Genomic DNA, 14,868 nt, shown 5'->3' on the forward strand with positions numbered 1-14,868 from the left:
ACTCATCTTGCAGAAATCTCTCAATGAAATCTAAAACTAATTGATTCCTGATGTCTCTATTCTCATCACTGGAGTGTGTTGACAGACAAAAAGTCTATCTAAGACGTTTCACCTTACTACCTACAGTTATGTATGATTACATCTGCATTTACACAAGGTGGCTTGCTGCATTTTAAACAGAAGCTGCTTTCTTCAGTGCTGTGCTTTTACCACACAAGCAGCAGGAGAGCAAAGGAAATGTTCCGTGTTCTGGATATAACCTCAGTAATCACAAGTATAAAGCTCTGCTGGGAGGGAGGGGAGTAAAATACAGAGTTCATATTTGAGTTTATCTGTGTATGTAAGAAAGACTTAAAGAGCTCAGATGAGCTCTTAAAACCCAGTAATCACAAACTTAAAAAAAAAAATCTGCCAGACACAAAGTCCAAACTACAACAGGCATGAGCCCCAGTCTGTTTCAATTAAACCAAGCTCATGATTTTTAACTTACTATTACTTTTCTAATTCTAAGCATTGTTATCATAGTGTACTACTAAAGAAAAATGCATGATGCATTTTAAGTCTATGCAGAATAAGATATGATACAGTTTAATGACTGAGCTGGAGTGAGAATAGTTGATGAAAACAATAGAGGTAAAGCTATTGGCAAAAATATTTTAAGATGATGAGTTCTAAAGTTTGAAAAATATTCAGGCTAAAAGGTAATAAAAGATACCTTCAAGCATGGAAAATATTAAGATAGTGAAAGAACAGAAAGGAAAGTGCTACTTTAAGAGATTTTTTTCTTGCCATGATACATCAATTTGCATTTTGTAAAGAACAAGGAATTTTTTTTAACTCTACAATAATACAAAGTGAAAAAGTCATCTGGAGAAGGCTAAAAAGGCCAGTCATACCTTTTCAAGTGCGTGGTAACATTGAAATAAGCTGATACTGGGCAAAACATGGCATGGTCATCAACAAAGAAAGTGCAAAAGCAAACAGGGAAGCCCAGTTGCTTGGGCAGAAATGAATTAGTTGTATGTTGAACACAAGCATTCAAGTCTACTCACTTAAGCAGCCCAGCTTACATTTACAAATGCTGAAGAACTTTATGCTTTAATAAAGGAACAAATGAAGAATACATTTATATTCTTTTCCCCAGCTAATTTGAGATAGATAATTCAGTAAAATATCCTAGTGAGAAAACAAAGGAAACATTCTACTACACAATTTCATATCATCCCATTCTAATTCAAAAATTATTCCGTTTCAGTGGTTATTCACTTTTTATCTATTTTGACATCATAAAAAACAAAAAGTGCTTTTAGTATTTTCTTCACAGTTGCATAGTAACCACCAGACTTAAATTTTAAAGTTTTACAAACATCTTTCGATCTTGTCCAAAAGTTATAACTTTTCAAGATGATCAGCTAGGACATTATCAGTAGGAAGAGTGATGTCATAGCAAAAAATAGTTACTCTGCTGTAAGACAGCAAAAAATTAAATTGAAAAAAGAAGTGAAGACAGCTTTTAAAAACACGTGGTTTTCCAAAGAAACAGGCACAGTTAGTTGCATAATGCTAAAATAACTGAAAGGTCAAATTGTCACAGGAAGGGCATTTTATAAAGGGAAGCATTCTACAATGGCAAAAATGTTCTAGTGGATTACTGACACATCTACAGAAATACTGCAAAATTCTGCTATGAGCTTCAAGTAAAAAGACCTGAACAACAAACCTACGTGATATGAGGTCAAAACACTTTTTCTCCTCTGGGTTTGTTTTCACTTGGCAGGTTAACAGATTGAGTTTTGCTGGAGGTCGGTTAGCCTATTTGAAGATAAAACATACACATTTTAGTATATCCATACTGACTGAACCCTGCAGATTGAAAGAACAGGATAATGTCCCGCTGGCCAAAAAGACTTGACAAATGGCTGGTAAATGTTTAAGGTCCTTAGTTTTTCACTCATGTTTTCTTCTGCATTATGGTTCATAAGCTACTTTTATTTGACTATTTTGTTTACTAGTAACTGAATAGACAGTAGAATTTTGAAAGGAAGAAGGGTAGAATCTCTTCAATTACCCCTAAACAGGAACACCTACCTGAAGGAACTGGGTACAAAAGAGACAGGTTCTTCCTTACATGTAATTCCGTAACACTCAGACATTCATTTTTTAAAAAATTAAGACATTTAGTTTTAAAAAATTACTTGTTTAGTTTTCAATAATTAATTATTTTCACTCCTGCTAATGGCTGCAAGGGGTCCCCAGAAAACCAGATGAGAACAAATGCTGAATTTTTAAATCAGTGAAGGGAACCCAGAGATGGAAAATAAGAAATTTTCACAGACAATGATTGCAGCAAACATATGTAAAAGTAAAGTGAGCTAGCTCATTACTAAAAAATCAAGTGTAATAATATATACTTTTAAAAGATATATATTTTCTAGTCAGGTTCCTCTCAGCTATTTCAGTTCCTTTTTTAATAGAAAGCAACAGTGTTCTACTAAAAGCAAGATTCACAAGGAACCTGCATTTTGAAAGACTTATAAAGGCTACAAAGACTCTTCAAACAGCACCTCTGCACTCTTCTTTCAATTAACCTACCTGTGCTACAGGTAGGGGTAGGATCTAGAAAGGCTTGTTAGCAACCTTGACTTGATGAATGGCTTTCACTTCCTACAACTGATAACACTCTTCTTTTAGAATAATTAAATCAGAAAGCAGATTTAACTCGTCAACCTTTTCCCTAGACAATAATATCTAAAACAATAGTAATTTCAACCATTAGGAAAGGACTATTATAAGGATAGCAATATTCACAAACACATTACCACACTTACTGATGCACTCAAACCATATTAATAGACTAAGTTGCTAAAGTAAGATTTAGACTAAACAAAACTATAACCAAATGAAACTGTACTATCACATGACATTAACTTGCAATGAATCATAAGAAATGTAGACATTCTCACAATCTCATCTAAATTTATTGATGAAAACATTTAATTCAAAAACAAGGGCCAACAAGTCAAAAGATTACAGATTCCCTTGAAACAATCTGATAAAACAATACAGCTGGCCAAAAAAGAACAGTATCATTGTATCTGAAGACCAGTTAAAAAAAATCAAAACCATGGACAAACATAAGCAAGGAAACAATTATGCATTTTTTTCCTGTTAGGAAGAAAAATAAGCATGGTGTCCTTGAAAAATAGCAGGCTCGTGCTTTGCCCAGCATAAGCAGCAGACAAAACAAAGTCATGCAAGCTTTGAAACAATAAATGTGTAGGTCACTTGCTGGGCAATGAAAAACAAATTATACCCAAGAGAGATTTTGGAGGCAGCAAGATGACAATTTATTGACAATCGCATTGTATTCTCTGCCTAATAAATAGCTTTTCAAATTCCAGGCTTCCTTTTAGTGGTTGAACTGCATACAGTTTTAATTATTTAGTTATATATATTTATATTTATTTATAAATTATTAATTGTATAGACACTGGGCAACTCATATATACCTTTCTCACCATCTCTATCAGAATGTAAAAATGCTATTCATGTTTAAGAGAAAATCCCCTCGCCCCAGGACTTTGGATCTGAAGTGCATTTGGGACCTAATGAATTTTCTCTAATTTATGAAATATGAAGCTGTAAATGAATGTAGCAAAATGCTTCAGAGAGGTCTGAAGAACCAATGCACACAGGACTGGTCCCTCTGGACAGGAGAATGCAGCAGAAGAACTCAGTATCACAATCTGAGAATACAAAGAAATGGCTGCAACAACAATAACATATCCTGGGCCAATATGCTGACCTTGAAATCCATACATATTCTTAAGCTTCTATCTGAAGAACTCCTAACCTAAAATCAGCATTAACAAGGGTATCAAAAAACCCTGTGCATGTGGCTGATAGCACCTCATTCATGCTTCCACCCTGCAGCTGAATAACAGTTTTTCTCCAGCATCCTCCCTGGCCTGTGCCCATTGCTTGTGGACAACACACTTCCATCACATGGCAGGTGCTGCCTGGGGGGAATTTCAAGCTCAAAGACAAAGGGAGGAAGGCTGTATGAGATCCTCAGCCACATTGATTCAGACACTTGGCAGGATTAGGAGACACTAGACATGGAAAAGACTAACAAATGTAACTATTATTATACTGCTTGTTTGAAACCTCTGAGATTCACTTTCCTGATCAAGTCTCTTATTAGACAATTAAATTTCAGACTACTGCTGAGTTTTTGGACACCCAAGTTAACATGCCAACACCCTGAAAAGTGTTGCCACTTTTCATGCCATACACAGACCTGAGCATCAACTCATGTTCCTTCCTGAAGAAATGGCAACCCTCTATCCAGCAAAACTGGCTTATAAACTGTTCTAGCAACAAACGGAAGTGTAGGAATCAAAAAGTTAGGCTTCTGACACAATATGGGAGATATAGATCTGATTTTACAAAAGGCATATGCAAATATGTTCATTTAACGGACTGGCTGGCTGATTTCATCATGCATTTTCTGGGTATCAGTGATCAACTTCAGAATAAAAAGATGGAATCTGATTGTTTTGCCTTCAGGTTGTCCTTTTAATCATCATGGTGAAGTTTTCAGCAGTAAAGAAAGATCAACAAAAAAGATTTGATAAGGAGTTTCTCTTACATTATTTTCTTTGCAAACAACCAGTGAAACTTCTTTAAACACAAATCCAGCTTTGAGGAGTCTCTGAAATCTTTTTGCCTTGTGACTTCTTGATCTAGAAGGGACTTAGGAATTCCTAATTACGTTTCAATCTTCTTCTACCGTATTTTTCATCCATGTACATTAAATGAATGAATGTTTATTTCTTTGAAGCTTTTAGTTGTCTAAAAGGATAACTTCTGCACATATGGCAATGCAGGCAGGCACATACAGGGTCACAGCTGGGTGACTGACAGAGAACCAAACATATTCTCTCCATCCATCAGGAGAGCACTTGGCAGGCAAGTTTAAGCACCTACAATTGCTTGAAGACAGCTGTTCTAGAGACTGACAAAGTAGTCCCTCATAAAGAGAAGCCACATGACCAAAGAAGGGAAATCCATGAAGAATGGATTACTTAGCCCTTAATGAGAAGTATTTACAAATTTGTATTTGATAAATAAAGCAAAACTGACAACTGAATTTCTGAGATTGTGATGAACTGATGGGATGAGAGAACAACACCTAATATTTCAGAGATCATGAGATAGCAATCCTGAGAAGCTTAGAAATCCATGTTCCAAATTCTCAAAAGATATTCAGAGCAGCCTATAAAATTTTTAATGAACAAAAATCACTTCTACCTGTTTGAGTGTCTGTGTAACATTCATAAATTTTTTATGAAGAGCTGTCATCAATATTATATAAGGGGGAAGTGAGCAAATAAGTGAAAATACCTTTTAGGAATATATTTCAAAACAAGAAAGGACTTCTCTAATCTTGTAATATAAAAAAATCGAGACCGTACCTGTGAAATGCACCTATCTAAATTCACATTTGAGTATCTGCCCTAGGAACTGATTTCCAACCACAGCTGCACTGATTTCAGTGGGAACTTACTGCTTCTAAAAATGTCAGGCCATCTGGTAGACAGCTTATAAAAAGAGAAGAAAACAGTATCTTGACAGACTCAGTAACTGTACTTGCAAGTGAAAATTTTCAAATTCTGCTCCCTAAGTGGATTTTGTAGCCTCTGCCAGCTCTGAGCTGCCCCAACTACATTCCTACTGGTACCAGTACAGCATGTCCAACATCAAGCACAATCACAGCACATAGAGACACCAACAGAGAACAGACACCAGCAAGAATAAAGACACCAGCATAGAATACACCAACAGACTTGTCTCCAACAAAGACACACTTCTACACATCCAAATGAGAAGAGGCATAAACAAGTGGACAATTCCAAAGTCATAGTAATGACTCTGCTTTGCAGGCCTGACTTTACACTCTTCCTTAATTCCTGATTATCAGCTCTGAAGGCAGCAGCTTATGGGTAGATGCACAAATGAGAGATTGATTCATTTTTGCTGCCAGGGTCAACTTGTAGTCATAGCAACAGGCATAACAGGATGAAGAACAGAACAGTTCATAACAGGACCAAGAAACAGGACTGTTTATTAGACCAAGAATGGGAAATTCTGTCACTGTGTTATTTTTTGCCTCAAGAAACTTTCTTAAAAGTTTTGAGAAAGCAATATAAAAAATGTTACAGAAAAGCAAAACCAAGTTGAAAGCAAAGTGCAAAAGGTGCCAGCCACGAAAGCATAAAGTTTTTAAATTTTAACAAATGTTTAATAGTTATAGTTAATGTGTTCCAACACTGGTAGCAGTAATAGAGAGGTATTTTTAACTCTATTTTCTGTCATTATGGTAGAAGTTGTTTTTAGACTTTACTTTCCCCTACAGTTACTCCCAAGGAGTTAACCAACTACCACAGAGCAGCAAATCTGGGGGAGAAAAGCAATTCAGCATGCTCTCAGTTTATCTTGCAAACACAAGTTGCTTAACTCGTATCTTAAAAATCGGGGAAAAAAGAAGTTAGAATTCGTATTTTTAGATAGCCTGGTAAAACATGAACATTTACATGAACTGAGTCATCAAAAAAGTCTCTTTTTCCCATTAACAGTCATGAACATTAAAATAGCTGTATTTTTAGATACCGTGTATGTCTTGATATATTTCTAAAAGGCTGCCTTAAAAATATATCCTTCACATTCAAAACACTGCATCAGGAATCTAGCTAATTCTAAATCAGAAATCTAGACCAGCACAGCTTGCCTTTCTGTATTAGCAACCATGTACATAAAATACTGTAAACAAATACTTACTGTACCATGGGAAATTGTAAGAAAACCATTTTTAACTGAGCACTTCCTTTTCTGCCACACTTTTCTGATTCTAGTTTAAAGGAGGAAAAAAAAAAAAAGTGACAGTTTTAAATATATTTTGTATTACACAGCTTGAGCTCTTAGGACCTAATATTTCTCCCAGCAAACTCCAGCAGTACTTACCCATCACTTTTCTTGTACAGACTGCCACTCCGCTCAGTGCCATGTTCCTTGTTTCCCTGAGGCTGATGTAAACTGTAAGCTGTACTCTGACGAATCTGAGAATCCTGAAATAATCAACAACAATTTGTGATGCATTCCACACTTCCAACGAAACTACCCCCCTTAATGAGCTTCAAAGCCTTTCCTTCCTGCTCTAATCCTACAGGCCTAATGAAGCACACCTTTCCTCCTCAATGAGAGAGAACAAGATCCATTCATTTTTTTCAGAGGGCACAAAAAAAATTTGAGAAGTATTCATTATGAGCACCTGCTAAAATCTTTTTACTTGTTTTTATTTAGATTTACTCTTGGCCTTAATATATAGGGGTTTTAACCCAAAACTTAATTGAGCAGTGGCCTTTCCAACTCATGTAAACACTGCAAGGTACAAACATTAATGACCACTATTACTTGCAATTGCTAGTGCACTCTTCCATTGAAAAAATAATTACATACATCAATTTGAAGAAGTGATTTTCTCTGTGGAAACTGAGCCAAGTTATTGTCTGAAAAGCAGAAGAATACTCCTGGAAACATAGTTCAGGAGTCATACAGGAAAATTGAAAAGACATTTCCAAAAAAATAACTTAAAGCAAAATATCTGGCAGAAAGTAGAAATCTGAGACAGGAAGAGACAGGAATTAATTGAACCCTTCTCACTGCTCTCAGAACTACCCGGAGGCAGGACCTACTGCTGCAAGACTCCAACTTCTTAAAAAATAAGATCCTGAAAATAAGGAATCTGATGTGTCGCACCATATTAACAGCAGTAACATGACAGAATGGACCTTTAATGCACACAGCAACAATGACTATTACTTAAATTTTTCAATTTTTTATTTTCTACTGTCACTGCTGTATGGACAGAATTACTCTTGTGCTACATATGGAGTATAATACAAGTATAGTAAGTATAACAAAGCAGCTCACCTATATGATTATGAGCTATTCTAAACATGATGGTAGGAACAGAGCTCCCACCAACACCCCTGCTCAGAGCACTTAGGACTCCACTCCTCCAAGATGCAGGATTTCAGACTCATCCTGAATACACTGCTGGAGCTCAGTTGTCCAGAGAGCCATGAGCTGAGCTCTGCACAGCCTGAAGCACTCCTTGGTGCTCCTTCTCAAAAGAAGCAGCCTGTGCCCTCCTCCTGCCTCTCAGCAAGTGATGCAGGAAGCCATACCAGGTAGCTGCACCATCATCTGAGCCTTTTAAAGGCCCTACAGAACCACCACTTAGCTGTCTGTGCCTGACAAAGCATCTCTTCAGATTTAAACCAGTCTGTTTATCGTTCCTTTCCAGTTTGTTTACATAGAATCATTTGGTTTTGAAGTCTGCACAACATAAAGCCAGAACAACATCTTTTAAATACTCCTGTCACTCATTAAAAACTGCTGCACACATACATTTACTGACTTTTGAAGAAAATCTGATCTGACACTGCCTACTGTGCCCTACCAATGCCTTGATCTCTGCCTCCCATTAGTCAGTAAAGGAACTCCATTCCCAAGATTAGAGGCCTGACAGGAAATTAATTTCAGTTCTCCCCATCCTCAATTATGTAAAGATTACTAATAACCTCCACCACCTGCTCATAGCACCATTCCCATTACTTTAGTCTGTGCTGCTACTTTTTGTGCATTATTTTCTGCCTCATTTCAGCTACCTCCCATCATCTGTTTATGCTCAGCTGCTGTGTTTGGCCAAACTGGCAAACCAATAATAAAAGTTTCCTGCCTCATTTCAGCAGGAGAGGAAGCTGCAGCAGCTGACGTGTATTTCCACACATTCATGACTATAAGCAGTATCTTAAAAATTTAATACTATTTCATTAAAAGATCTTAAGGACAAACACATTGCCCATTTTAAATTCTCAGTTCAGGTCATGTTCAAATCAAGGCTGTCCAGCGTGATTGACAAATGATGGTTTTCCACAGCTGTCTGAAAAGAAGTTCATGATTTTGATCCAGCTCCTATGAGACCATAACCACCCCACAAATCACCACCACAATTAACATCCTTCCTTTCAGCATGCCTTTTCTATCAGCAGGCTCTCCAAGGATCTTCCCTTACTTCTGGTTTGCATACTGCACAAAACAGATACAAATCACAGATAACAGGGTCAGACCAAATAGCCTCATTGGAGGAGTAGAAACAATGTACATTTCCTATGGGAGGAAATTGATCATTTCTGGCTATACAACACACACCTAATGCAGAGTATTGCCATTTTAAGCATTTCTTGAACATACAAGATCAGAATAGGCTGAAGTACACAAGCCTAAGGAACTGAACTTTGACCATTTTATCAAGCTTGAAATGCAGATAGGCATATTAAAAGAGGTGAGTCATTTAAAATTTGCAGCATGTTCTTAGTGAATCACTTCACTGACCACAGAAAGGTTTGAATTTTTTTTCTTCCAAAATCTACAAAGATACACTGACTTCTAAGTCAAGCTGAACAGCAGAACTAAAAATGAAAGAAATGTGAAAACAATATTCTCTAAAGATGGTCTGTGACTACTGATAAGAGATATGCTAAAATCCTATTTATCAGTCCCACTACACAACAGAACTTTTCATACAAGGTGCTTTAACCTATACACAACAAATTTTGGCTAGCCATTCCACAGCTCCCATGGAGGAGGATTTTTAGACTGCAGAGATCACTCCTGTGTGTAAAGCTGCCAATAAAAGCTCCTGTAGCTCTCCCAGAGCCTAAGCTTTTCTGACACTTGCAGGATCACTGCCAAGAAGATGTTCCAGAGATCTATCCCTTAGCTATCCCATCCCTATCCCTATTATAGCCCCACAAAGTCTCCAAAAGATGTATCTATCAGAATCCCCTACTGGAAGCCTCTCTTATAGCAAAACTGCCATAATTTTTGCCAAGAAACACAACATTTATCCTATTTCACAGTGGCCTAAATAGATTATAGGTTCTACCAAAGACGCAGGAACAAATCTAAACACTACAGTCATAGGAAGTGACTGCATCCAAGGTCATAGGAACAAGAACAGTTAAGGCAATATAACTCTAAGGTTGACTCTGAAACTTCCAGAACTTCTACCTTTGAAAAATAAAAGCTTAAAAATTAAAAATTATGAAGGTATACATAATGACATTTCAAAAAGAAGTTTCAATACAAACCAGGTTTGAGGAAGTTGTGTGCAGGAAGAAACTATGCATACAGGGACAACAAAAAAAGGTTCACTAAGAGTGCTTGTGTGTGTTTAATTTTTTAAACAGAACATGAATAATATTTGTCAACGTTCTGCCATTTCATACGTGAATTCCATTTTAATTAAAAATAAATGTATCTTCAAAATCTTGCAAGAACATCAAATCAAGGAACTGGATTTAATTTTCAAAAGACAGTACAAAGGAAATCACCGATTTGTCTTACAACAATGTTCTTTCCCAAGAAAAATTTGATTTTGTTTTATAATTTCTTTTCTTTTTTTACTTTTTTTTTTCCAGTAATAAAATACACTAAAGAGGAGAAAGAACCAGTCTTTTCATGCCAACAAACAAAAGCTCAGAGGAAAAATCCAGTTTCTTGAAATCTGAATGGAAATCATGCCACTATTTTCATTAAAACATAGTAACACTTACTCTCCTAGACTTCGGTCACAAAATGTAAATGCATTTCAGGAAGGAAAAAGAAATCAGTTATAGTAAAGAAAATTACAGTGCAACAAGAATAATATTAGTGGGTTGTACAGTAAAATATATAAGAACTCTCTGGCATCCCACTGATTAATTGATGTTTTCAAAAAGCTTTCAAAATAATTATAGTAATTCTCATGCTCGGCAGGTAAGCATCTATATCTAAATTTCAAAAATTAATATATAATGACTATAGCATAAAGCACTTTTTATACTTGTATTTTTAAATGTCACAAACCCAGTAGAAATAATAAATTTATGTGTATTATTAATTTTTCAGTCTGTGAAAAAAATGTGTACTTGTCACATCTCCCATATATATATTTAATACCAGTATCACTGATAGACATTCCCAGCAACCATGAAAGCCAACTACTTCTGCTAGTTCTCTTAAGCACAGACCCAGTTAAAAGAGGACACCTGCTAACACACCCGAAACAGCAAAGACTCCTTCTTGGGAGTAGGCAATCAATGGCTAACCCAAAGCAGTCACCATTTCCACAGGGTTCCCTGGTCTCTTATTCTACCAAGCTCAAATTTGGAAGTTTTTGGCAAATCAGTGAGGCCTGAATGCCAGCCAGAATCCAAGGAAGTGCCTGATGATCTTATGGGACTTTGTACACAATGGTCATTATCACAAACTTCCCAAGCTAACAAAGTGAAGAGCGTTCTAGACCATCCCAAATGCTTGTCAGCAAGTAACAGAATCACATGGGTTTGGGTTGGGAGGGGCCTTTAAAGATCATCAAGCCCAACCCCTGGCTGTGGGTAAGGACATCTTTCACTAGATTACATTGCTCAACAACCATCATCTGTGACCAGTAAAAGCTAAGAGTCACCATAACCTTTATGGGAAGATCAAAGCAAGACCGGAAAAGATCAAGGAAGTCTGAGCTCTGTAGACTAAACTATTTAATTGTGATCCCTCTCAGAAAGAGAATCTGAAAAGGAGGCACGGGGCTCATTCATCACTTACTCATGGCCCAGCAGCCACACAAAGGAAGCTGGCTGGCATGTATTTATAAGAGGAGGAGGCACTAGCAATCTGAAACAAAAGCCGACCCGGTATTTAGGATTACATTATACACAAGATGCATACTTCCAGATCAGAGCTGAAACTACTCCAGAAGTCATTAAATCTAACGGTAATTGTAACTGGAACTCAAAAAATACTTATTAGATTGCCTAACTAACCCAGCTCTTGCACATCTGAACACTTGCATTTTGCAGCTGAGTAGCAGACTTGATTGTCATTTTTGCAGATGATGACAGAGGTGTTTTGGGATTTGAAGTTCAGTTTTACATAACCATTATACAGTTTGGAATAATATTGTGAGATAAGGTTCTATGAATAGGGTCTTCTTGATACTGCCCAAGTTCTTTCATTCTCAGTTTGAGCAACAGAGCACCAGCTGAAGTATTTTATAATACTGGTAACAAAAAGAAATTATTTTTCAGTAAGTCTCATATTTTTAGTGGGCATTCATTTTTTAAAAAAAAATGCCTTTGTCAGAAACATTCAATATCAGCATCAAAACAAAGATGAATGAACAAAAATATTTAAATGTCATATAAAAGTTAAAATAACTTTCTTTTTAATATTAACATTACAAGTAATTAAAATAGGTATTCCAAAGTTAAACCACCTTATATACTCACCTCTTTCTGATCAACTTGGAGTGCTGATTTTAAAATATCTCTGAGCTGCGTTAATTGTCTTCGTTCTTCATCTTGTGCTTGTTTAATCTTGAATGAAGAAAAACACAGATTAAAAATAACTTTTATTCCTAATACAGGTCTTTCAAATTTGCTGTTTAAATGGTACATTATTTGAGAGACATTAGGCAAGAACAAAAGCAAAGAAAAAAGATAATGTGATCGGTTTCTTTTCCCTTTCATCTTCAGAAAATTTGATAATGGTTAGGATATTACTAGGTTAAGACTTTCCAATTGCCTCACAATGCTTTTGCTTCCTTGTGTTCCATTTGAAACCACATATTATTTTCCATTTTATAAACACTTCAGAGCAAAGGCTGTTTTCATAACATTTTACACAGTGGGGTCCTGAACTGAAACAAAGGCTTCTGAATGCCATATTAAAACAAGATTTTGCCAACAATCTACTCTAAGCTTTAAATGCTGGTTATTAAAGTAGCCAGGGAACCTGAACCGAAATGATCATGCTTCTACTGTAAAAACCTAAATTTACCACACAAACATTAAAGGTTGCTACTCACCGTATAAAGATCTGTTGAGAGCATCTCAATTGAAGGTTTGAGACTTTCAACTGCTTTTAACCCATCCTGAAAGAAACTTAAAAAGAAAGGCAAAAAGCAAGCTGTTATGAAACTTTACTTTGCATTTTCTGCTTAAAAAGTTGCCAAAGTAAGACACGCATATTATTATCCATGCTATAAATTTAACAGTCATATTACCAAAACAATAAACACTTTTTTATCCATCTTTGGCTGATCCACCTCTTTATTTCCATCACAGCTTTTTCTAACATGCAAAATCCCCAATTAGATTCAGAATTGCCACAATCCACTGCCACATAAATTTTCCTCATTCTCACCTCAAATACAAGCTCTCATCACACTTTGTGAAGGCCCAGAATAAGTAAGATTCATTTGTAGAACGGCAAAAATTCTGGTAGATATAAAATAATTGTGATTTCTTGAAGCTGTATAATTTTATGTCTGATGCCATCTTTTTACTAAAGGAAAACCCCCTTGTTTCCCAAGCATTAATTGTGGTCTGTATGCAAGCTGAATATGCTACATCCTTCTGTAGTACACACATTTCATATTGGCAGAGTCATGCTATCTATGAAAAGTATTCCAGTTCTTATAAAAATAATTTGAGATTTAAAAAATAAAATTTAAGAAATCAGTTACATGCATTTTTGATTAAGTATTGTTGCACTGTTCGCAACATAAAATATTTTCATTCTGGGAAGCAGTCATGAAAGTGACAACACAACACAGAATTTGCACAAAATTGTATTAAATGAACAGTACAGATTAACGACACACTACAAGTGAAACTGATTTTAAAAGCAACACAGCTATTTAAAGAAAAATACATAGATGCAAACTGGTATTTGAGATGAAAACTTGACTGATTTCAACAGGTTAGCAGTGGCTCTTCCAAGTTTATACTTGTGACTTCACTGCTACATGACAGATTCGGTACAATATCATAACAAAAGAACATAATTTTAATGACAACTATGTGTTTTACTACTGGGTCCTCTCCAATAAACTAGAAAAAGAGTCCCTCTTTCAATATAGTTTTATTCCACTGCTTATGCAACTTATTTTTCTTGAGCACAGAATTAATTTAGATCATTGTCAGATACAATCAAAGAAGTCCATCAAAACTAATGGACCACTAAGCAATACATCAAACTAAAAGCCCTGTTTCGAGCGTAATTTATAAACACGGCACATTATTGTTCAGTATTCCTCTAGAACATACAATTATATTCAATGTAACAAGCTCAGCCTCACTACACATTTCAGAATATAGTAACAAAAGCTATGACTAATCTGACAAAAGCAATCTGTCAAAAGACATCAGCAAGAACAGCCAAATCTTAAGTTTTCGAAAATTCTAGGAAAGTGTTACGATGATGTCATTGCTCTAGTTAGTGTGGAGATAAAGAAAAGTAAAACATACTTGCACTGAGCATGAAAATACTTGATCAAGTTCTGAAGCAAGTCCACTCCTTTTTTAATCTTGATTTCATTGACTTTCAGCAGGTACTGTTAAAACAGTAATTCACAAAACAAATTATTTATTACTGCTACAGGGTTATTTTTTAAAAAACACTTTATTTTCAGTTATATTTCAACAATTTTTAACAGTTGCAGATTTACAAAACCTAAAAGAAAATGCAGCAAGAAGGGGCTTCAAGAGTTAAATCACACAAAAAGAATTCTTATCACTGCTAACTTTTCATATTCTGTGAGGACATTTCACTATGATTTGTTCAAATTGTTAGAATATCCTTTGGGGCTTCAAAGGAAAGCCTCTGTTAAAGAAAGCATGAAAGGGTTTGTAGAGTACATTTAGGAACCCTTTCTTACACGTAACAGCACATATAAAAATGTATCTCACTAGTTGTTAA

At 35.8% G+C, this 14,868-nt stretch overlaps 1 protein-coding gene across 1 annotated transcript in view; it reads right to left on the minus strand.

Annotated features, from left to right (window-relative positions):
* The window catches only part of ASAP2 (ArfGAP with SH3 domain, ankyrin repeat and PH domain 2), an 88,714-nt gene that overhangs the window by 23,061 nt on the left and 50,785 nt on the right, over positions 1-14,868 (minus strand). The window contains exons 8-13 of the mRNA XM_062488501.1: positions 14,418-14,503; positions 12,974-13,049; positions 12,396-12,482; positions 7,024-7,127; positions 6,841-6,910; positions 1,725-1,812 (exon numbers count right to left, since the gene is read on the minus strand). Of these exons, the coding sequence (XP_062344485.1) occupies positions 1,725-1,812; positions 6,841-6,910; positions 7,024-7,127; positions 12,396-12,482; positions 12,974-13,049; positions 14,418-14,503 (511 nt within the window). The remainder of the gene's footprint in view (positions 1-1,724; positions 1,813-6,840; positions 6,911-7,023; positions 7,128-12,395; positions 12,483-12,973; positions 13,050-14,417; positions 14,504-14,868) is intronic.

Source organism: Cinclus cinclus, chromosome 3, assembly GCF_963662255.1.
Source record: "Cinclus cinclus chromosome 3, bCinCin1.1, whole genome shotgun sequence".
NCBI lineage: Eukaryota > Metazoa > Chordata > Aves > Passeriformes > Cinclidae > Cinclus > Cinclus cinclus.